The sequence below is a fragment of the Corticium candelabrum genome, chromosome 7 (genome assembly GCF_963422355.1).
Source record: "Corticium candelabrum chromosome 7, ooCorCand1.1, whole genome shotgun sequence".
NCBI lineage: Eukaryota > Metazoa > Porifera > Homoscleromorpha > Homosclerophorida > Plakinidae > Corticium > Corticium candelabrum.
This window is the reverse complement of record NC_085091.1, coordinates 4,477,223-4,501,397: the sequence shown is the minus strand read 5'-3', so window position 1 is coordinate 4,501,397 and position 24,175 is coordinate 4,477,223. Positions and strand designations below refer to the sequence as shown.

General features: G+C 41.2%; 3 protein-coding genes across 3 annotated transcripts in view; 2 read left to right on the top strand and 1 right to left on the bottom strand.

The window, feature by feature from the left end:
- Window positions 1-347: 347 nt before the first annotated feature.
- On the top strand, window positions 348-7,395 carry LOC134182051 (early endosome antigen 1-like). The gene is made up of 12 exons (XM_062649373.1): window positions 348-384; window positions 445-567; window positions 2,290-2,415; window positions 3,757-3,882; window positions 4,669-4,788; window positions 4,842-4,964; window positions 5,084-5,209; window positions 5,271-5,396; window positions 5,461-5,583; window positions 5,652-5,750; window positions 6,390-6,983; window positions 7,262-7,395. Exons 4-12 carry the CDS (start codon window positions 3,768-3,770, stop codon window positions 7,327-7,329), a joined length of 1,494 nt encoding a protein of 497 aa, XP_062505357.1. The 5' UTR covers window positions 348-384; window positions 445-567; window positions 2,290-2,415; window positions 3,757-3,767; the 3' UTR covers window positions 7,330-7,395.
- Window positions 7,013-8,323, top strand: LOC134182052 (uncharacterized). The gene has a single exon (XM_062649374.1). It carries the CDS (start codon window positions 7,598-7,600, stop codon window positions 8,072-8,074), a length of 477 nt encoding a protein of 158 aa, XP_062505358.1. The 5' UTR covers window positions 7,013-7,597; the 3' UTR covers window positions 8,075-8,323.
- Window positions 8,324-11,167: 2,844 nt separating this feature from the next.
- LOC134181898 (chloride channel protein 2-like) overlaps window positions 11,168-24,175 on the bottom strand; it is a 25,856-nt gene continuing 12,848 nt past the window's right edge. Inside the window, exons 12-25 of the mRNA XM_062649182.1 lie at window positions 20,570-20,671; window positions 20,426-20,510; window positions 15,446-15,592; window positions 15,314-15,383; window positions 14,949-15,258; window positions 14,207-14,340; window positions 14,025-14,151; window positions 13,910-13,958; window positions 13,754-13,841; window positions 12,808-12,863; window positions 12,693-12,740; window positions 12,529-12,630; window positions 11,570-11,656; window positions 11,168-11,498 (exon numbers count right to left, since the gene is read on the bottom strand). Coding sequence (XP_062505166.1) covers window positions 11,355-11,498; window positions 11,570-11,656; window positions 12,529-12,630; window positions 12,693-12,740; window positions 12,808-12,863; window positions 13,754-13,841; window positions 13,910-13,958; window positions 14,025-14,151; window positions 14,207-14,340; window positions 14,949-15,258; window positions 15,314-15,383; window positions 15,446-15,592; window positions 20,426-20,510; window positions 20,570-20,671 — 1,549 coding nt within the window. The 3' untranslated portion in view covers window positions 11,168-11,354. The remainder of the gene's footprint in view (window positions 11,499-11,569; window positions 11,657-12,528; window positions 12,631-12,692; window positions 12,741-12,807; window positions 12,864-13,753; window positions 13,842-13,909; window positions 13,959-14,024; window positions 14,152-14,206; window positions 14,341-14,948; window positions 15,259-15,313; window positions 15,384-15,445; window positions 15,593-20,425; window positions 20,511-20,569; window positions 20,672-24,175) is intronic.

The following is a 24,175-nucleotide window of genomic DNA, read 5'->3' as shown; positions in this document are numbered from 1 at the left end:
GCACGCACGCACGCACACACGCACGCACACACGCGTAGGCGTGATCGTTTCATTCCATTTCTACACTAATTTGAGTCGAACCTTCTCTAGCAACGTTTCGAGTCTGTGCATATCTTGCTCACTACAACTCAAGATGGCTCTGAGAATAAAGAATAAGGAAATAATTAGAAATAGAGACGAGAAAATTAGTTTGTTTGATTACCTGAATGATGGAGTGTCTCCGAGACTCTGATCAAGTCTACTGGCTAATCCATAAATCTTTCTCTCTTCTCTGCATGGAAGGATGAGAGAAACAACGAGTTTACTGACTGCGTGTGCGCACAAAACTGCTAAGCTCCTCCCTATGCATGAGTATGGCCGAACGTCAGTCTGCTAACCCTGATGGTACATTTGTGAGTGGAGGTGTAGTATTTGTTTTTCAGCTTTGTTCGTTTTCGTTTACAGATTTATTTGTGAGAGCGAGGAAACTGTGAAATGAGAAAAACTTTGTAGATGCGGGGAGAATTTATCACCAATTGCTGTTACTCTACGAGACAGCAAAACATGAACCACTAGAGAAAGCACGTGGTTAGTGTGTATATGTGTGAACAGGAGCGTTTTCTCGTGACGTCACAAGGCCGATAGTCGCCATTTTGGTGTCCAACTACGCATGCTGAGATCGAACTGGTGCCGTTTTCTGCCCGTTCTTGTAGTACTATTGGTATTGTACACAGTTATTGGATGTTCCAGCAGATCGGGGCGCGATAAAGACGTGTCTTCCGTATACCGGTCGTTCTAGGAGGAAGAACTTCAAAAGCGACAGTTGAGTAGCGCTAGAAGAGACGGCCAAATAGCAGCGATTTCGCTTGAAGACCTAAAAGAAACCAAGCTGGTAAATGAACGAAATCTTCGTAGGTCCTTTAGTTCTGGCAGACCAGCTGATCTGTTTGATGAACTGATCTAGACTGCTACCAACTCAGAATCAAAGAGACTCGCAATTACAGACGCGCAAGAGAGGTTTGTTGTAGCAATCGCATTGTCAATTTTTTGTTTTGGCTTTTAACAGATGACATATCTAATTCTTTCACTGGTCTGTAAGGTTTGGCCTTCTGAATAGATTGGAATGACGCCTCGCTCTACTGTGTGCAAATTAAGTATAGGCTTCAAAGAAAACTGAATACAGCAACATGTGTGCAAGCTTCTCCAAGTCCAGCCATGCAGTTGTAATTTGCACAACATTTCCTGTCTTAGTTTTCACAAATCAACCATGAAGTGAGGTGTTTTATTGCATTCTTGAGAATGAGGAACCTGTAAAATTTCAGACTGTGTGGTGTCTTGCAATATTCTACACTTACAGGACTTACTCTACTGTAGCACAATGCTGTGCTATTCATGTTAAATTATCACCACGTGTCCACTTCCTTTACATTTCCCAAGTATATAGCACAGTCTCAGGGGCGTCGTGTAATAGGGACTGAAGCCCCACCACTTTTCGGGGGCATTTTCCTTTTTTCAATATCAAAGACCAGAGCCGAATTCTCAGCAGCGAGTCAGCCCCACCACTTTTTGCACCCACACGACACCCCTGGGCCACAGACATTGTCACACAAACAAATACTGACTATTAAGAATAAAGCTTGGATCTCATGTCAGTTGATTGTCTACCAAAGATTATTGAACTCTCACATTAAATTGCAACATACACGACTGTATTTTCTTTCACAATCCTCTCACTTAGAGCTGACAAAGATTGTCCCACAGGTACTGTAGGTGAAATATATACTCTAACAAAAAATCTCTACTATAAATTACCACATAATTACTACTGAGGTTCCACAACCCTTCTAGCTCCCACAACATGCATACGGACATCTTTCACCCAGCCAATTCTAGACTGGTTGTCAACTTCCAAAGCTTTGCATTTGCGGACTCTAAACTGCTTGGCTGTTAGGAAGCTCATCTGAAGGACTAAATAGGAGACAATGTCCGAGCTGTGGACAGGAGGAAACGCGGTGTTCTCTAGCAATGGTCTCTCCAACTGCAGTGGATCAACCCCTCCAATCAGTTCTAGCTTGCATGGCTAAGTAGCAAGGTTTTGCATCAGATAGCAGATTGTACTTTGATAGTTTCCTGTGGCAGGAAGTGTAGTAGAGGCAAGGGAGATCAAAATTTGCTTACGCTAACACCCACGCAAGTATCACATGGACACCAAAATGGCCAACACTAACGCGCATTAGAAAAATCTGGCGTCAATGAAAATGCTCTATTGATCTATTGATATTAACAATTTTATTTGATTTGTGTTGGAAGCACTCAATGGGTTGGGAAGTTGTCTATATCTCCAACATAAAGTGAATGACGCCGTAAAGTTTACGGAACAATGTTTGTCTATTGTACGAGATAATACACCTCAACATGAAAACTTTCTGTCTGATGGTAAGTGTGATTTCTGTCTTATTCATTGTTATAAGTTTATCTCACTAACAAAATTCTTTCAACCTTTGTTGACCATTGTAGGAAATTTAGATAGTAAAGTTGAGGGTTACATCTAACATCGTGCATTCATCAGTTTTGTCAACAGTTTGTTTGTCAATTAACGTTTTACTGATATGAACTCAGAATTGATATTAATTTGATATTTTATATTATTTTACTGAACAACAATTTATGGTCATTAATTAATAATTTGTACAAAGTTTTATTAAATCTTGTTGCCGTTGCTTTTTTCCATATTCTTCATGTGACATCATTTGAGTTCGTTATGATGGCAGTTTGTTCTTCCATTAAAACAAATACAGTTTATAGCAGAATATTTGTGTTTTGCATAAGTTACAGTAGGACATCACTTATGTGAGCACTTTGGGACCTGCTCTATTCATTACTCTGAATAATCCAGATAATTGCATGTCGTCTACTCACTACAGCTACACAACCAAATCGTTTAACGTGTGAGACTCATGAGAGTGGAATGTCAGCAGTTTGTTCTTGGTTTTCATGATGTTTGACATGGTAGTGCTTGCAATTCCAAAGTCTTGACCAATGCAGACGTAGCTGCAGCCACCTGAGGCTTTCTTACAATTTTCTATCTTCTCTCCTATGGACAGAACCACTCTAGTTTGCTTCTAATTTGCAGTTGCGACATTTTCAGAATCACAGATGAGGATGGGCTGTACTCTCACATTACCGTTTTGTGGTCAAAGCTAATGTGAGTGCAAGGCAGCCTGTGTCTTGTAGACGGGCGTGTTGGGATAACTGATGTTGGTATAAGTGACATCCTGCTGTAGTATTGTTGGATATTCAACAGCCGTCCATCAACAGATACAATTAAGTCATACTTTGACAGAAATGAATGTAGAACAATGAGGGTTGCATAGCTAAGAAAAACAACAACATTATTGATATCAATAGCTTTAACTGCAACAATATTAATACTGACAACACACTGCTACAACAACTGTGATTAAAAGAAACTATGTCAAGTATAGCTGGTTGTGACAAGAGTTTTCTAGTAAACACAGCAAGTGATAGCAGCAAGGAAATCGTTAATTTAGTGTATAGGTAAATATTAATGCAGAAGAAAGTAAAAGAATAGTAGAAACATGAGTAATGCAGCCAGATTTTCATTATGATTTATGTGCCCTATCAGGCTGTGTCTAGTGTGTAGTGTGTGTTGAGAGGTGCACATGAAGATGTTGGAAGGGTCTGACAGACTGAAGAGAGACTTCGACTAGAAGAGATGACGTGACTAACTGTTGTGTTGTTGTGTCTCTAATTTAGTGCTACTCAATATGGGGGTGTGCCTATACGATCAGGGCAAGTATGAAAGAGCAACAGAACATTTAAGAGAGTCACTCAACATCTATCGTAGATTGCCTTCTGTGAACAAAGTCTGCATGGCAGGAAGTGAGTAAGAGTGATGTGAATTTGTAAGGGAATGTAAATTGAGCGTTTGGTTTATGAGTTTGTTGACTTAATGAAGTAATGTAGTTTGGCAGCTAGAGTGTAAGAGATGGGAGGAACTTATGTGTCAAGGAGGGCACATAGACAAAGAGACAAGGAAAGTGAATTTGGACATTGTGAATGTCTTTAGTTATAGTGGAGGGAACTGATGAAAGTGGAGAAGCACGACTTTACACTAGTCTTTGTGTTACATTTGTGAATGTTAATACGTATGGTCGGATGTGGTCGTTGCAACTATGTTTGTTGTCCTAGTGTTTGTTGTGTTAATGCAACTGTCAGATTATTGGTATGTGGACATGAGGGCTTTGTGTCACATTTGTAAATTGGTTGTATGTGTATGTTTGCGGGAAAGCAAGGATGTCAGTTTTATTGCATATGATATCAGAGTAACGAGGTCTCACTATGTGCTGATGTTAGAGAGTGTGTGTGTATAAAGGATGGAAAAATTGCAGTCTGATTATGATGTTTGCTGCTTTGCATTTATTTGTGTGATGTGAGAAAACAATAAAGAATGCTGATTCATTTGCTGGTAAAATTGCTAATCTTTAAAAAAATTTCCAATCAAACATGTATTTATTAAATATGAAATATTGGTTTGTGACGTTTTGTTTTGTAGAAATTTGAAATTTGATGATAAAGGATTTTACGTTTATGTATATTAATATGGCTTTTTAAGTATTGATATCAATGGCTGTTTTATTTTATTAGCTAGTGTATTTTGTTGTGTAGGTTGTGCTTATTTATCACGTTGCCTTCTTTCTCAATGTCTAACAAAAGAAGCAGAAGATGTGATGAGAGAAGGTTGTAGTTTATCTTTCAGCACGGATGACAACAATAGTAAAGCACGAGGTGAGTATGATGTGTTGAAATGTTGTTTCGTGTTGCTGATTGTGTTTGAGTAGCTGCTATTCTATTGGCTTATACAATCCAACTAAATGAAGGAACAGAAAAGGAAGTGAAAAAATTGTTACAACAGGCTGATAGATGGACTAAATTGATTAAAGAAGGGGACTGGAAGGCACGTTGTAAGTTACAAGATGGAAATGAGTTTGAAGTGTTTAATGTCGACAGTAACATTGAGATAATCATTGAACTTGTCAGTGTGTTAGATCTGTGACATACATTGCTGACTTGTGTTGTGTAGTGTTGAGTGATATGAGAGAAGTACTGGTCATAAGGGGTGACTACAAACGTGCTAATAGGATACTACAGGAAGCAGCAACACTACAAAGACGCTTGTTACCAACTAACCATTGGGAGACTGGTTTAAGTGAGAGATTGTAAATATGAGGGTTGTCTCTTTAATTGTGTTTATTGTTCCTTTTTTTCAGCTCTTTGTTGTATGGCAGAGTGTCAAGTGAAACAAAACAAGCAAATGGATGCTTTGGCATTGTTCCAGGAGTCATCAGAAATAATCAATAAATCAATGGGTGTGGAACACCCAGTAAGAGGAAGAAGTAATTCATTGCCTAGAGTCATATTTCGTTTTGTTTTAACTGTAGAATGTTTATTTGTATTCAGTTGTATTAGGTGTTGCTCAAATCCTTCAAGGTCAACAGAAGTGGGAAGAAGCGGAAAGCAACCTGAAGGAAAGTGTCAATATTTTGTGCGTGAGAGTAGGGTTACATCCCACAACAAGTGCAGGTGTGTTGTCACATAAAGGGATTAGAAATGTTAGAAAGTGGACAAAGTTCTTCTTACTGTGTGTATAGCAATACGAGATCTGAACTATTGCTTACGAATGCTAAAGAAAGATCAAGAAGCAGTCGACATTTTGCGACAACATCAACGAGCTGTTTCTTATCATCAAGGTATACACTCATTTACTTATGAGCTCACAATTATTCTTACAGGAAATTTTTGTATAAACTGTGCTGTAGTGACTTTCCTTATACTCAATGAGCAGATGATTCGAATCCAATTTGCATTAGCTAAGTCAGTTCTAAGTCAGTTGGTGATGATGAGGTCACATGTAGCATATGTAGTGTGACACGAGATGTGAGATGAACGTAAAGATGGGCAGCATTCCTGCCTTGTTTTATGTAACCCAGTGGTCCAACATGTACAACTATTATCTATTGGCACTCTGTTGTTCTCTTAAGATATTTACTATCCACCACTGCTCTAGTTGCAAATAAACTTAAAAGTTTGTTTATTTTCACTAAAATCTGACAAGCGGATGGATGTCGTATGTCATGATTAACACGTTAAGATTGTAGATCTGTTGAACACATTAGACAGTCATTTCCATGTTGTATCAGTAATGCATGTTGTTGGTTTGAGGAAGCTGTGAGAAGGTGACAGTAAATATTTTTACCGTCATGTGATGGATTTGTTTTTGTTGACTGTTTGTCTATCTACATACTTGGTCTTCTGTCTTCTTACTCACCCGTCTGTTTATCTGTATTATTGCTTGTTTGAGTATTAATCTTGACTATTTATTTCTGCAGTCGAGCATCAAGCAAGTGCTTTTCAAGATGATGATTTACAAAGAGAGTTGGAGCTGCTCAGAGAAAGCAATCGAGCCATTCAAGTAGAGAAATCTGCTTTACAGCAGCTATTGGCTGATCAAGAGACTGTAACTCGTGCCATCATTGATGAGAATGAACAGCAAGTGGGAGAAATAGAGAGATTGCTGCAGGTTGTTCAGCAGTGTGATGAAGACATCAAACAATTGCAAACAGCAGTTCGTGATCAGAAACATCTTGCAGAACAGAAACAGAGAGAAGCAAATGATCTACAGCAGGAAATCACGAGAATGAAAAGTGAGTTAGATGACAAAGAGGGACAGTTGCAACAACAAAGACAAGAATTAAATGATATGAGAAGCACAATAGAAGAACAGAGAAGACAAATTGATGTTTTGAGGCACGAAGTACAACAGCAGCACACGACTAGTCAGTGTCTGGCAAGAGGCTTGCAGCGAAGTGAAAGGGCAATGCAGCAGCTGGAGCGACTTCAACATCAATATGACAGCGTTATACAGATCCATGATGACCGTTTACGCATGACTGGATTAAAGTTGGGAAAAGGAGGTTATGGAGGTAACATCAATGAGTGAATTGTCTGTTTACATGTAGCTATACAGTAGAGCGCTATTTTAGTTATCCGGACAGGTTGGGACTGGAGGGTCTCCATGCAGATAACTGGTATGGAGACTTTATTACTACAAGTGACTATCATTACATGTGTACAGTAGGATATAGTTTGTGTGTACTGTGGCTCTGATTTTGTGGTCACACGATGACCAGGTGGCAGAGATGAGCTGTCCAGATAATAGGTGCTCTACTGTATGTATGTGTGTATTGATGGTGTATTGTAGAGGTTGGTGTTGGCATGTGGAGTGGTGTAGCAGCTGCTGTCAAGACATTTTATGAAGAACCGGTTTGAGTAGATGATCTCAATATTTCATTCATTCGACGTGAAGTGTCTGTGTCCAGTCGTGTCCATCACCCCAATGTCGTATCCATCTGTGGAGCTATCATCGAGAATGAAGTTCCTCTTCGTATTGTCATGGAGCTTTTGGAAGGATCACTAAAAGATGTGATCAAAGCTGCTTTGAAAAGCAGGTATCTGTCCATGAGGGAACAAGTGGATATAGCTGTCGGATGTCTGTGTGGTGTGATGTATCTTCACCAGCTGCAGTCTACTCTTCTTCATGGAGACATTCGATCGCTCTACCAACATTCTCATCAGCAAGACCATGGAAGCCAAAATCGGTGATCTGGGCTCTTGTCACTTCTCTAACGAGTCACTTTCTGTTGGTCCTCTCAGTCCAGAATACATTGCACCAGAACGAGTTGTGGAAGGCCGTGCAATGGCCACACACAACACAACACAAGCCGACATGTACAGCTTGGGAGTCACGTTTGTTGAGTTATTCACAGGAGTTGGTGCAGATAGGAAAGTACGTGAGAGGCAGTTTCAAGCTGTTCCTTACGTTTCACTGCAGGACATTTGCTATGCTATGGCAGAAGAGAATCCACGTGATCGCATTGCTGCAGCAGCAGCTCTCATGCAAGTGAATGCAGTGAAGCAGAATGATGAGTACACTTTGTGTCCTCCGAAAAGGATGGTGAAAGGCAAGAAACGCAAATCAGACAAAGTGACACTCGTAGAGATGCCGTGGATGTGACTTAGGAGCAGATAATTGTGATGTATTTGTTTGTCTGTTTGTCTCAATTCGTCCAACTTTTCTGCTTGTTATAAATGCAATAGATGATGTTGCATGTGAGTAGTCTGCTGTGCAATATGAGTTGACATTGAACTTTTTTATAGTTTAGCAGTCAGTCTCACGGTTTTACAGTTTGTGTTGATGTGAACTACAGTAAAACGTTTGACTGGAAGTGAAGCTTTTTATTAAATGTTGTTTGTCAGTTGTGTATGTCAATGCTGCAGCTAAGTGTCATTCTATTGCGATTGAAATGATACAACTTGCTTATTCAACTTGAATGTTTGTCTGTATGTTCTAATGGATAATAGGCAAGACACGCAACCTGTGACGAGAAAACTGTTGAGAAATTGTGGTTGTGCTGATGGTAGCATCAGCTTGTAGTCTGTCCATGTGTCTGTCTAATAATCAAGATGTTCCCCACTTCTTATTCACCAATGTCTTGAAACCTACAAACCCAACATGTCAATCAGTAATGATTATTAATATCAGACTGAAAATCAATGAGAGCAAGGAGTACAACTTGCTTGTACTGCACCTAATTCAGCAGAACAACCAATACAACTGTTGGGAGTAAATGATGTCAGACAGACATACATTTGAGCTAAAATGAAAGCAACATACAATCTCATGCTGTCAAGATCAGAACAGCATCACAAATGTTGATATCAAAGGCTAGACACTTGACCAATCAGGCAGTGTAAGTGGACGACAAGACAGAACCACCGTGGTCAGTCCAGTTGATGTGAATGAATTGAACGAGTTTGGAAGCAGCTCATATGTGTGAGCACCAAAGTAATCTCTCTGTGCCTGGATGAGATAGCTGGCAAGCTGCCTGATCTGTAGCTATCGGAAAAGGTGAGAACAGTGCTGAAGCATGGAGTGGGGATACCAAGAGTTACAGCCATTACACAGACTTTACATCAAGTAAGATAGACAGACAGACAGACAGACAGACACCTTACTCTCATATAGAGTCTACTAGTACATATGCTGAGACTTTTTACAAGCAAACCAGCCCTTGCAAACAACAAAGTCATAGATTAACTAATAGACTTGGCCTTGAATGTCAAAGTCAAATAATGTATCTAAATCACCATGATTAGGTGACGGTTTTGAAATTTTCTGAGGACTACTTTGGCATTGCATCTTTGTAGAATTATAGAAAATCTTTTTCTCCAATATGACATGAACATGGAGGCATTAAAATTGGCTTCTAGATTTACTGACTGTTGTGACAAATACATGCAAATTAAAGTTCTCTGCTTTTATGCCCCACCTCCCAAAATGTTCTAAAACAAGAGGAACACATCTTGATACATACCCTCCTGCAACAAGCTCTTCTTAATATTTTCATTTTCTTTTCTTCTCGTCTTCGCAGCATGACCATTTTCCCTGCTCGCCCTCTTAATAATGTCCTAACTCCATGGATGAGCAAGTGAAACATCAAGATCCAAATTCTGTCCAGGATGTGGATTAAGCATTGTAATGTCTGGACGGTCTTCAGTATTGATGTGTTGATCTTTTGGTTCTTTTTGATGGAAAAGTTGAGGTCGATCAGACAGGCACTCATTCCACCCATTCAAGACTGAATTGTGAGACCACACAGGTCCACCCCCACGTTAAAAAATGGTATCCGTACTCATACAAATCATGACCGTAATCACACTTTTTAATCCAATTGGTGAAAGATAGAGCCACTCCCAACCTCAGGTAAGGTGCTAAAGAAAATTCGTTTGTTCGAGCGTGTAGTTTGTTGCTGGGGACGTCGAAAAGGTAAGATTTTTGGTATATACGGGTCTTGAAAAATACGCCTACCTTGGTTTGCCCGTGTAGGCTCATCGAATACCTGCCACGTTCGATACGCCTGTTCCCCGCAACGGCAAAAGCAACGTGTCTTTGAAGTGACGACGTCCAACGGAACTATCGAAATGGATGCGACACGAGACCTTTGATTGCATTATGTAATGATGATTAATTAAAAACATGTGACTTCCCAGTGCCTGCTGCCTGCAGCTGAATACATGATACTCACTGTTATACTTTCAGGAAACGGGACAATCGGTTACAATTCCATTTCTCTTCGACGTTTTCGGAGAATGAAAAATAAGACAGAAGAAACTCGCTGCAAATATTTCTCGGAACGGGACGCTTGGTTACGTAGAGTAGTTATCATTTGTGCGATCTGGTGCCGGGATAAATTTCTAATCTATACAGGATTTTCGCGGACGGGACACTATAGGCTACAATTTCAAAACTAACAATCAATAATCTAATCAGACCCCGGCGAATTAATTAAGAACGGGATCTCAAGTGAAACAGATCACACTACCGAGTTTCAAACTGACGACAGGGATATCAACTAACAATCAATAAGGCAATCAGCCCAGGCAAAAACGGGATCTGTAACGGCATATATTCTGTGAACGAAATTCTTCATGAGAATTCTGTCCGGCTGCTAATTCTTCAGAACGGATTAAAAAATGTCTATGAGATACTCATGCAACATAAATTTGCATGCAACATTCAATTAATTAACTTTATGAGAATTCTGTCCGCGGCTGCTAATTCTGTGAATGAGATATAGTTCATGGATGCATACAACTATACCGCAATCTAATCTGCCCATGCGGACAACAGGCCAGTGATCATGAGGTATATATATATATATATATATATATATATATATATATATATATATATATATATATATATTCCCTTTCTTCCAATGCACAAAAACATACAGGTTATAATTGGGAAGAAATGACAAAAATGAAAGCTCTGCTGCATGTTTTATTAAACAAATAATCAGCTAATGCTGTCCTATTACGTATACTACTGTAAGTAGGCAATGCTGGTAAGGCCAGTCAGTGTAACTGCTGATAGTTAGAAATAAAAATCCTAAGTTTGAGAGTCCAGCCTGCTCCAGTTAGGAGGTAAAAGACATTGTATTAGAAAAAAAGACCGACTGGACCTTCAAACCTATAGCAATCCATGCTAACCTTCATTAATTAATTAACAGCACCACAGCTTTCTGTTTGCGAAGAATGATAGGTCTACTTTCTCACCCTCTTATTATATAAACCAAACAGTAATATTTCAATATCCAAACTAACAAAAAGACAGCAATCCTGGTAATATTTACAGCATGCAGGATGCTGTTGCGTGCGCATCAGCCTTAGGAAATTTTGCACTGTACAACATTGTAGTAAAGGAAGGGACCATCAATCTACAAAAGATTTATCTATGCAAAACTTCCATTCAATGGTCGCAGCTCAAAAGTCTCTGAAGCAGTCGTTTCATCTGCATCGCTTATGGCAAGAGATGGTGGCTCGGCTTCTTGTCTCCTAGATTCGCCCTTATGTGCACCTTCAATTGCTTCAGTTAGCTAAAACAAACGTGCATGTCACTGACGGTCTTGACTCAGTTCATGCATAATCACTTTCAACGCTACGTTACCTCTTTCAAGGCCACCACTCCGATAAGACGACCAATAGATGTCACATATGAGTGAGATAGACCCAGTAAGGCAAACAGACTGTGTGCCTAACAAATCAAGCGACCAATCAGTGTTACTTAATTTACGTAAGCAAACACCTGAAACATTGCAATTTGATATTAATGCATTCTTCAACATAAAATGTTCTTAGTCTGTGTATAACATGAAAGTTTGTTGGTTGCCTCTAGGTGTATGTGCATGCTTGAGTGTGTGTGTGTGTGTGTGTGTGTGTGTGTGTGTGTGTGTGTGTGCGTGTGTGTGCACATGTGTGTGCGTGCATGCGTGTGTGTGTGTGTGTGTGTGTGTGTGTGTGTGTGTGTGTGTGTGTGTGTGTGTCTGTGTGTGTGTGTGTGTGTGTGTGTGTGTGTGTGTGTGTGTGTGCGCGCGTGCGCGCAATAGCTCAGTTAGTTACAGAGTCATCTTATGGAGGGACTACATCCGGAACCTTGCAGGGTTGCAGGATTAAGTCACAGTGACGGCGAGCTATGGCATAATTTATTTGGGCAAGAAACTTACACACAATTGCCTCTCTCGACTCAGGAGCATAAATGAGTACCTGATCATTGACTGGGGTGGCAAAGGCCCCCGACTGCGCCAAAGCCCATCAGCCACTGGGGTCCTGGTGGGACTTTGGGTGCCCACACCACAGTGGCGTCGCCATCAGTGCTCCTGCGAGTACCTGGCCAGGCTCCAGGAGATTGCTTAGCATGGACCATAGCTCCTGCGTAGTGCACGGAAACCCAGCCATCTAGCTGGGGGCGTAACTGTAAACAGCAGCTCCTTATCCATTTGCCATGTGTGTGTGTGTGTGTGTGTGTGTGTGTGTGTGTGTGTGTGTGTGTGTGTGTGTGTGTGTGTGTGTGTGAGTGAGTCCGTTTCACATTCCTCTCAGTCAACTCCCACAACAAGTACCCAGCACCTTGTGCAATGATGTTCTTTCAACCAACTGAAAGGGCGATGCATCTATTTGGCAGTCACTGAAGTCAACTGGTGTTTGCAGGAAGTCACAAGGCCATTCTTCCTACACGTAATAATAGCAGTGAACACACTGACCGACTACAACACCTATGCAATAACCCTCACTTCCTCAATCTGTTGATCCGTCAATGTCTTGCCACTCATTGTGTGAACCTTTAGCCAAATTTAATTTAGTTAATTTACAAAGTGAAACAGCAGCATTTCAAAAGTGTACACTTACATTGGTTAGTTCTTCAGTAGGCATTGGTGAAGAGGACCGTCTCAATAATGAAGTTACTAAACAAACATGGCTTTCTGGCCTATAGTTCTCATTAAGTAGACACGCATACACACATGCACACACCCATGCATGCATGCACGCATGCCACGCACGCAAGCACGCACGCATAAACCCACCCACCCATGCACGCATGCATGCACACACGCATGCACCCACGCACGCGTGCACACACACACACACACACAAATTGCAATCTGTACAAATTTACAGAGGTCACAACTAACATGAAATTCATTATGTTTGAGAAACTCAACATATTACATAAATGATCTATTCTTTCTCTGAAACAACACACCACAAGTACCTGTAATTAAGGATTATTCATTGTTTCAAAATGACAAACGTTTCAACCGCAACCCAGTGTGGAAAATAGCAGTCAAACTTCAGACAATGTCTCACCAATTGTGTTGTTTGTCTGACCAAATACTACACCTGTGTTGGACGCGCTTGGACAAAACGTCCACCTCTTTGCGTATAGGTTAACTGTTATCATATGATAACAGCTTATCAAAAATTATATGCAAAATGGCTGCCATGGGTAGGACTTATCACCCCATACATATCCTACCTAGGCTCAGTTTGTCCAAGCCAAAACAATTCCTTATGATAATTCACACAGGAGGATAGGATGTAGATTAAATCACAATCAGTTTCTAGGAAAGATCTGTTTACAAAAGACGTTAGAATAACTATTGCTTTTTATTACTTCACACAGAACAACACAGGAATATAGTTGACCAGTCAAGGTTTGAGTGTTGTCACTAGTGCTACCTGACTGTCATGTAAGTGACATATTTACACACAACACAAGAAAACAGCTACAAGTTTTTAATACAGACAAACTACCCTACTATACCCACTCATTGCAAATGGCAGTTTTACTAACCTCGTCCTCCTAGTCGTTTCAAGGTAGATGATCCCACCATGTGCGGAGAACTGGGTGAAGCAGCTCCTGATGATGTAGGAGAATCAGGCTGGATTACGAAACACATGAACTAATTAAAATCTCTTCGTGCATCAAGTCAATGCAAAAAAATCAAACCACTTCTTGTGGCACAGTAAGACAATCAGCAGATGACACACGCAGACCACTGCACACATAACAAAGAGCATCAGTGCCCAAACTAGTGTTGATGACAGCAAACCAATGCAAATACCTATCCGGAGTATTCAAAACCACTTGGACTGCAGCTTTTTCTTGCTCTGCCGTCCACTTGTTTCTGTGGAAAAACAATAACTGTTGCAAATTCTGTCTCTGAACAGATCCCAATAGAATCATCGAATCTGTAAAGCACTAAGTCATGACTAATCGATCGCACAAGTGCATTTGAGTGCCTACCTGGAGAGTCCACAATTGGAAATGATCGCAAGTCCGATTTGTGCAGCATTGACTTAAGGTCAGCATAAGATGACGTGTAGGTCACAAAAAAGAGTCGATGCTTCATAATATCCTTCACCATGATATCATACACCCTGTGCAACATCAACAATAAACAGCCGATATCAGCGAGCACATAATATACATGTATATCAAGCAGCAGGGCAGTCAGCAAATCAAACCAAACAAAATAAAATTGGACATATCTGTAAAAATATAAGAAATCGCAGGCTACAAAATTAGTGCCTACAAAAAAAATTGCCGCCTTTGCTACAAACATTCATCAAACACATCAGTAGTTAATGTCAATTGGACCTACTGTTCATGTTGAGATGTCAAGTCGAACAAAAGTAAAGCAAAGTTAATTCTATTTGCACTATCAGACAGTTGGGTCACTGCCAATAGCACTTGAGTCAAACACGACCTACACTAGAAAGACCTTTGCGTAATTTACATCAGTGCCTAAAATGTAGTAATAGACAGTGACATTCACCAGCTACTACAAATGTCAACCAACAAGTAAACAATAATATCAAAACTTTGCACAAAGCTACTGCCCACAACCACTAGAACATATTAACTCACAGTCGGTCAATCCAAAAAGATGCTGTCTGTCTACCTGTAGATTTTCATAAGTGTTGCCAACGTTGTGAATTATAGGTATTCCCTGGGCTATTTATATCAATGAAATATTGACACTAACCTTCCACGCTTAAGATCAGGCAAGTACGGTAACTGCTTGATCTGTATTATGCTGTCGTAGAATGATGGCTGCAAGTATTGAGCAATGGCATTGGCAATCAGAACAGCAATCATCACAGGTAAGATGTGTGTAATCTGTCCAGTCAGCTCAAACACAATGACTGACGTCGAAATCGTATGTGTCACTGCACCAGACATGGCAGCTGCACCAACAACAGCATAACCACCCGGAATAATTTCACCAGAGCCTTTGATCCCATTAGGAAACCATGTGGTCATTGCTTCACCAACTATCCTACCAAATCCAGCACCTGAGGAGACACTAACTGCACCACATGTCACATCACTTGGTAAACATGTCCATACCAACAACAAAGACTGGAAAAAATACTCCGGTTGGAACAGGAAGTGACACAGAAATCGCAGACGTAATAAACTGCAGTAAACAAGAGCATGTGTCAAGTTTATAACAATAGAATAGAGTTCATGTAAACTGACTTTGATGGTGGTGAATAAAACAAGACTGACGTAAACATTCGGCTTGTTCCAAAACTGGACAACATTATCTTGGGCTTTATCAAGTGCACCTTCAGCTGACCAAGTGAAATTTGAAAACAATTGATCTATAGTTTGCTTTTGTGTCAGCTAAAAGAAACAATTTTTAATGAATGAAAATTCACTTGGACAACACGAGTTCAAAACATAGACTCAACTGAGTTTCTTGCCTGCCTTCTGCTCATCTTTATAGCTGTCTGTCTGTCTGTCTGTCTGTCTGTCTGTCTGTCTGTCTGTCTGTATGTATGTATGTATGTATGTATGTATGTATGTATGTCCGTCTATGCAAAGTCAGCAGCAGATAAACAGTTCAGCTCTCTTTCATGAGATAAAGACAATGCAAGAGTTAGATCTATTACAAGCAAAGCATCTAGTGCCTGGCAGAAAGCAACTCCGATGCCACACGTGTAAGCAATGAATCCTAACAAATTTTGCTTAAGCCTGGTTCACAATACACCTCGTGCCGCATCGCATCAAAGGAGGCCATTTCCGACGCGACGTGACACAATGTGTTGGATAAGATTTGTTCCTATTCCAGCCCATCTTGTCGGAATGACCTCCTTTGATGCGACAGGACACGACGTGAGGTGTACTGTGAACAAGGCTTCACTGTCACGTTTGAGGTTGGGTCTGCAAATGCCATTTATCTATTGGATTGCCCAATGTGAGAGCGGCAAATATGTCAATAAAGAAGGCCATCACCTACTTACCTGCAAACATGGAGTGCCAACACTATTTTGTCATGTTGGAGTGAATGCCTTAATGAGCTTCAAATATTCACCACAAAGAACCACAAAACAGGTATGCAGAGTCAGAAAATTGTCCAGATATTGTGTTTTCTTGATTTGGAGTCTGAGAAAGATATTGAACTGGATATTTCTTTGGCTCATCCATGGAGTCTTTAAACCGTCAAACAATCAGGGTAGGTATATGGTAGCTCGTCCCCAGGCATTCGCCTCGCTCCTCTTTGCAGCACTCGCTCATCACATAACTCGCCCCAACGACTGAGGCTGTGACGTCAGCCTAGTCATGTGACGCACGAGCACTGCACGGAGGAGTCAGGCGAACATCTGGAGACGAGGCTAAGTAGATGGCTATGCAACACTGAAGAGAAGGGGAAAAAATGGAAAAATACGAACAGGAAGTTTTAGGGAATGGCTCAACACCCTCTAGTCTTTGAGCATTTTGGTCACTGGGCGTGTCGGCAGAATTGTTTCTGCAAGAACTGGCAAAGGCAGAAGCTATTAAAGCTAACAAAACAGCAACAGAATTTCTCACTGACTAGAGACGATGCCTTTCTGTTCTATTACAGACATGTAACAGCCAAGTGATCCTACAAAAATATCTCACCTCTCACATGGTCAAGTAGAGATAGACATATTTACTAAATTAGAGATAAGGCAGTTCAGTTTTTAATACGTTAAGTCTGATTAATGAACAGAGTAATGGACTAAGGTGGATTTGTATACTTATGAAGGTTTACTCGTTGTATCTTTAAAGTTTTAAAGCAATAAAACAGTCTGTCTGTCTGTCTGCCTGTTTGTCTGCCTGATTTAGAAATTCTAGAACTGTTACCGTCTTGTGACTAGATCATATAATAGTGTTTATCAAAAAATAAAATAATCTGTCTGTCTGTCTGTCTATCTGTCAATACATATATTTAAAATTTCAAAACTTACATTCTAAATGTCCGGCGACCCTTATCTGTCTCTCTGCCTTTCTCTATCTGTCTGCCTATCTGTGATTTGGCTGTTTGTCTATTATGTATCTACCAAGAGGTCGTCCATTTCTTCAGCATGTTCACGAGCATACAAGGCTACGCTAGGGGGACGACACTTGCATTACACTTTTGCAAAATGTTTGTAGATGGGCATGAACAGGGTCTTTTCTGGCATATTCACAAGAAACTGTATAGAGGGAAGATAAATGAAACTGTTGGTTCTCCACAAATTGACATTAAACATTTGACAGTATTAACTACTGTACCTTATTTCTGCTCCCAGTGAGCCTTCTTAAATATCCTAGTTTCTAGCTATCACATATGTGTGATAGCCACCACATGGCGTGCTTGGCATGGAGCTTTGGCATAGAAAATCTCCACCTCACTCAGTTGAGTAAATGGCAGCTGCAGTACACAAAAAGCCAACTAACATGTATCTACACTTTGTGAACTCGTTCGCGTTGCCAACTCTGAACGTCTTGGTCATCAAGATGCTGTTAGGAAAGCACACACACACAATGGAAATCCGGCAGCTTAGAGAAAAAGAAAGAAGTATTTGAATGCGCTGTTTATGAGTTGGAAAGGACCAAAAAAGCAAGGTATCACAGTGTACTTTCAATGCAGTTCAATGCTAAAGAAAGGAGCAACTATGTACCATATTTCTACACATTTAGCTGCATGCCGGCACAAATGGGGATTACCAGAAACTTGTTTGTCAGACTCGTAACGATACCAGCATGCCGGTATAGCACAAGGGAGTGACGGTTATGGCGAGGGAGCAACTACACATGCGCCGTAACTCGATTCATTGACCTAGAGAATGCAGCTCCCCCCTCCCGAAGCCCAGCTCAAAAAGAGAACAGTCGAACAGCCAGAAGGTATCGAGTATGGGTCTTTGCAGTGTGGCAGAAGATCACACGTAATCAAAAAAAGCTAGCGGTACTCGCATGTACAACGAGCATGATAGAAACAAAACGAAATTCGCCAGGGAATGTGGAGGGTCTCGTCAGTGTGTACAGGATTAGGTTTGAACAAGCAGAAGAACACGCAGGGCTGACAGATAAGGAAGAGAGGAGGACGATGAAGAAAAGAATAATGAAGACACAGGCAATCAAACATTATATGGTTGATTATATACTACATCTGGATAATAAAGTAGTATATGTCTTAGTGTTTATTTGTGTTAGTTCAATCAATATCTAAGAACAGATGCAGTATAAATCTATGAGTCCAGTCTATAGGGAGGTTGGTCAAATCACCTCTCTTTTTCCGGCATGCAACTTAATGCGTGGAAATACGGTATTTGTTGTGTTGCCAATTTAGGCTCTTTCACGATGCAGTTTAATATGTAAAATTTGTACAGTTGCAGGTTAACAACAATTTATCGTACGCTTTCACAAAAGGGGTAGGTGTAGGAAAAGCATATGCTGAGCACGCCAATAAAAATGATGAAAAATGAACCACCCCAAGTCAATTAAACCTTTCGTACCTCCTCTCTATCCCTTACATATCAGGTCATCTATTGTCTAATTAGCCAGTCTATCACACTGACCACCTGCCTCTATCTAATTGCCTCCAATACCTTAAAGGGGAACTCGCATGCAAAAACAAGTTCTTGAAAAATAGCCTTGCCTTCGAGGAGTTCACTGGTACCATAGTGGTTAGACAAAGCGTCTCCGTAAAGGAGGAATCATGTTTTGAATGCTCCCAGACAAAAAAGGCGCACAAGGCAAGACATCACTGGTGGGAGACCCTGATCAATTGCCCTGATTGAAACAATCTCGATTAGCTCAACGTGAAGACAACACTTGCATCAACTTCCGCTTTGATGTGTTCTACTAGTCTACGACTTTCTAGCCGATCTGAAAGTTTTCTGACTCCAATTTGAGATACCTAGGGTTCATTAAAGGGGAACTCTCACCAAAATCAACCGTCTCTCAGATGAAAGCTGTCACTTCATGACACAACCCTTTGCAACCGTTTACTGCAGACATTTACCATAACGAAGAAATAAAGCATTGAAATTATACGCATAGGTGTGTTTAGTACCCGTATGTGGCATGATTTAAATCCCACCAGAGACACAGAGGACACTAAAGAGAGTCATCACTGTTATCAGTGGACATGCCATCATGTGGCATGAGCATAACTCTGATTGCTGGTTAGCAAGGAAGACTGAAATCTATGCACTTTTGAAGGTCAGGATTGTGAGACATATGGTAAAAAGTTGTGATTTTATTGAGTAAAGCAAACTGGGATCCCAAAGTTATCACGCAAGTATCAACTGTGTCAATACAACCGTGGAGCCTCGGAAGGAGACCCTTTTTTGATTAGTTCATAGATCATGTCTCGCTGTATTTTGGGTGCGTTAGGAGCACTTGGTATGGTTAAACCTAAAGTAGTTACTTCCAGAGAGTAAGACTTCGTGCCACATACGGGGAATCATCTGAACAACTCGTTGCCCATTCTCTGCTTCTGTGGCTGTCTGGACCGTAAGTCTCCTGCAGGAAGATACCAGGCCTTGTATCTTTCTTTCAACAACTTTTTAGTATTTGGTGATAGTTCTCCCTTAATATGCCAATGATTTTTAAACTGTTGCAAATATGTCGGAAAGAGAGAAGTCTGATCATGAAATAAGATCATAACAGACATGAAGCCGTTGTATTTTCCTACCTGTAACACTCTCTTTACAGCACTACACGTCAAAGTGAAAGTTGATGCTATGTTTCCTCAAAGTTCCAGACCTACTCACATGAGAAGTCATAACGAATGCCTCCAGCATTTTCCTCTCATCGCTACAAAGCTGCACATACCTCATAGTGAAAGTGAATGTTCAAGTGTTGCATCCAATCAGATGATTTGATGTAGAAGGTCGCATCGCGCTAATCAAGATTTTTCTTATACAAAATGATCAGGGCCTCCCTCCAGTGACGTCATGCCTCGCATGCATTCGTGTTATTTCTCCTTTACAAACTCACTTTGGCTAGCAACTAGGGTACCGTCAAAATTCTCAAAAAAGCAAGGCTATTTCTCAAGAGCAACTTGTTTTTGCGTGTGAGTTCTCTTTTAACCCATGTCTACCCATAAGTCCATCATACACTTTCCCATCAACTTCCTCTCAGCCGACATACTTATTTCCGTCTTAATTAAACTTATTCTTTCTTTTTGCAAATTTGTCTACATAATTTTCTTGTCTCTCTTACCTCTCCAGCCATAAACTTCCCAAATCCTCCTGGAAACTCAAGCGTTGATATTACAAACACAACAATCAAAGGATAGATGAAGCGACTGAACAAAAATAAACACTCAAAACAAACACAGTAAACACTTGAAAACCACCTCCTGACCTCTTCTCCAAGAAACGTGTCTTGTTCCTGTACTTTCTCCTTATTTCAACAACACGACGATGAAAGTACACAAACAAGGCCCCTCCAAAGCCACTCACAACCCTACAGACAAAAACACACTACTTAGTGTGCATACTTCCAAACAACAGGTAACATCAAATCATGTGCAAAACCTTCATCCACTACCTGCACTGTTAGTCACTTATAATAGTCAAAATAATTGCCCATATTTCAGAAATTTTGTATCAAAAAGGTAACACTCTGCTGCTGTTATTAGTTTGTCAGACAATATATCCCATAATTTCTAAAATCTGCACCTACTTGGTCTCATTCCAACAAACTTCACTATTTGTGTTGTAATATAGCGATATGACATATGTGTTCAAGTAAACAACTCTTTTCTTCACGTACTGTGTACTAAAAACATATGACAAACATCCTGGCCTCCGGCAAATTGGTGACATCTATTCTACAACTTCGTAGCAACTAGTTCTCAATCTTTGCCAAACAGGGAAAACGCACGATGACAGATAACATGCATAATATCTCAGTAAAATAAGCTAAACATAGCAGTTTAACAGATAAGTGGTGACTTATACAGTAAAGTCATCAGTATAATTGGTGTGCGAAGCAAGACCTCACTCTTGTCATGTGTCAATAATTATTTAAGGTCATGAATATTCTGTTACTAGATGAGATCACGTTCTTCACCCAAGCTGATCAGATTATTGATTGTTAGCTAATAAGTATCCCGTTGAAGACAAATAAAAACATAACTGAATATCCCGTTTCAAGAATTCCCGTTCAAAGATATATATCCGGGCAGCATACGTACTCAACCCGATAATCGGTTCCCTGTATTATAGCAGAGTCACACCTTGACATTCCTGATGGACAACGTCACTTCGAAGACATTGCTGCCATTGTAAGCAACAGGAATATTGAACATGTCAGCTATTCGACGCGTGGACACAAGCAAATGAAAGTAGGCGTATTCTTTCATGACCGGGATTAGCCTCGTACCCAGGCCCTCTTGCACGCCCGGAGAAGAGGTCCTGGTACACAATGCCTTCGCATGTGTGCATAAATTACCTCGAAATCGGTGTAATGTATGCACAAATGAGGAACCCACGTTGTTAGAATCGCGAGCTAATATGTCGCACACAATGACAGCGATACACGTTCCGTGTTCAGTAGTGACTCTTCTTTCTCAGCAGCCATACAGAAGACCTGTTCAAAGTCTAAAGAGCCAGTGTGCACTTAGCTAGAGAGCAACTGTTCACATGCACAGCACCATAAAGAGGTGCTGCATCGATCGTCTCCAGTAATGTTCTTTGTCCACTTTTTTCAACTTAGATACCAGTCCTGGCTGTCATGTGCCTGCACCAGCAATTCTGCTGCAGCTCGAATGCACCGAGCACAGCGCTGGCAGATCTGCATGAAAGACTGTCTCTCATACAGATAGAAATTCCCAAAATAAGCTGCAACTTCTACTGCAGTCCTTCTCAGTAAGCAAACACTGAAAACAGCCTGACTGCAGTACAGTACGTATACGAGCACACATTAAGGAATGACAAAATTGATACTTAATACAGCTGCCACAAAAACAAGGTCTAAAATTGTCTAGCTGGATCACTTGACCTTGGGTCTATATCTTCATCCACTACTGGTGCACAGAAGCTGTTTCGCTGTCAGTTGTGCACGACATTATTGGCTAGAGATTCTAAACAACGTCAGTTCTGCATGTGCGCATACATTACCCCAATTTAAGGTAGTCCATGCATGCATGCGAAGACGTGTACCAGGCCCTCTTCTCCAGGCGCGCAAGAAGGGTACAAGGCTGGAACCAGATATAATCAAAAATATCTTGCTCTAAATAAACAACATGCTCCGTGTATACCGTTCAAGGTCAGAAACGAGCCAGTTTAAATTTGGTGGAGATCCGATGTTCCATTCCAGAGAAATTCATGCGCGAGTGGAGACAAAATCAATCAGCAGGAAATCGCGTCATCCCGAGAGAACTCCAGAAGACAACAACTTCACTGTTGAGCTCTCTATATTCGGCATGCACGAGCAAATTCAAAGGGGCTGTGGCTCGCCCTAGAGATCCTCTCTTACACATAGACATACACACACACACACACACACACACACACACACACACACACACACACACACACACACACACACACACACACACACACACACACACACACACACACACACACACACACACACACACACACACACACACACACACACACACACACACACACACACACACACACACACACACACACACACACACACACACACACACACACACACACACACACACACACACACACACACACACACACACACACACACACACACACACACACACACACACACACACACACACACACACACACACACACACACACACACACACACACACACACACACACACACACACACACACACACACACACACACACACACACACACACACACACACACACACACACACACACACACACACACACACACACACACACACACACACACACACACACACACACACACACACACACACACACACACACACACACACACACACACACACACACACACACACACACACACACACACACACACACACACACACACACACACACACACACACACACACACACACACACACACACACACACACACACACACACACACACACACACACACACACACACACACACACACACACACACACACACACACACACACACACACACACACACACACACACACACACACACACACACACACACACACACACACACACACACACACACACACACACACACACACACACACACACACACACACACACACACACACACACACACACACACACACACACACACACACACACACACACACACACACACACACACACACACACACACACACACACACACACACACACACACACACACACACACACACACACACACACACACACACACACACACACACACACACACACACACACACACACACACACACACACACACACACACACACACACACACACACACACACACACACACACACACACACACACACACACACACACACACACACACACACACACACACACACACACACACACACACACACACACACACACACACACACACACACACACACACACACACACACACACACACACACACACACACACACACACACACACACACACACACACACACACACACACACACACACACACACACACACACACACACACACACACACACACACACACACACACACACACACACACACACACACACACACACACACACACACACACACACACACACACACACACACACACACACACACACACACACACACACACACACACACACACACACACACACACACACACACACACACACACACACACACACACACACACACACACACACACACACACACACACACACACACACACACACACACACACACACACACACACACACACACACACACACACACACACACACACACACACACACACACACACACACACACACACACACACACACACACACACAC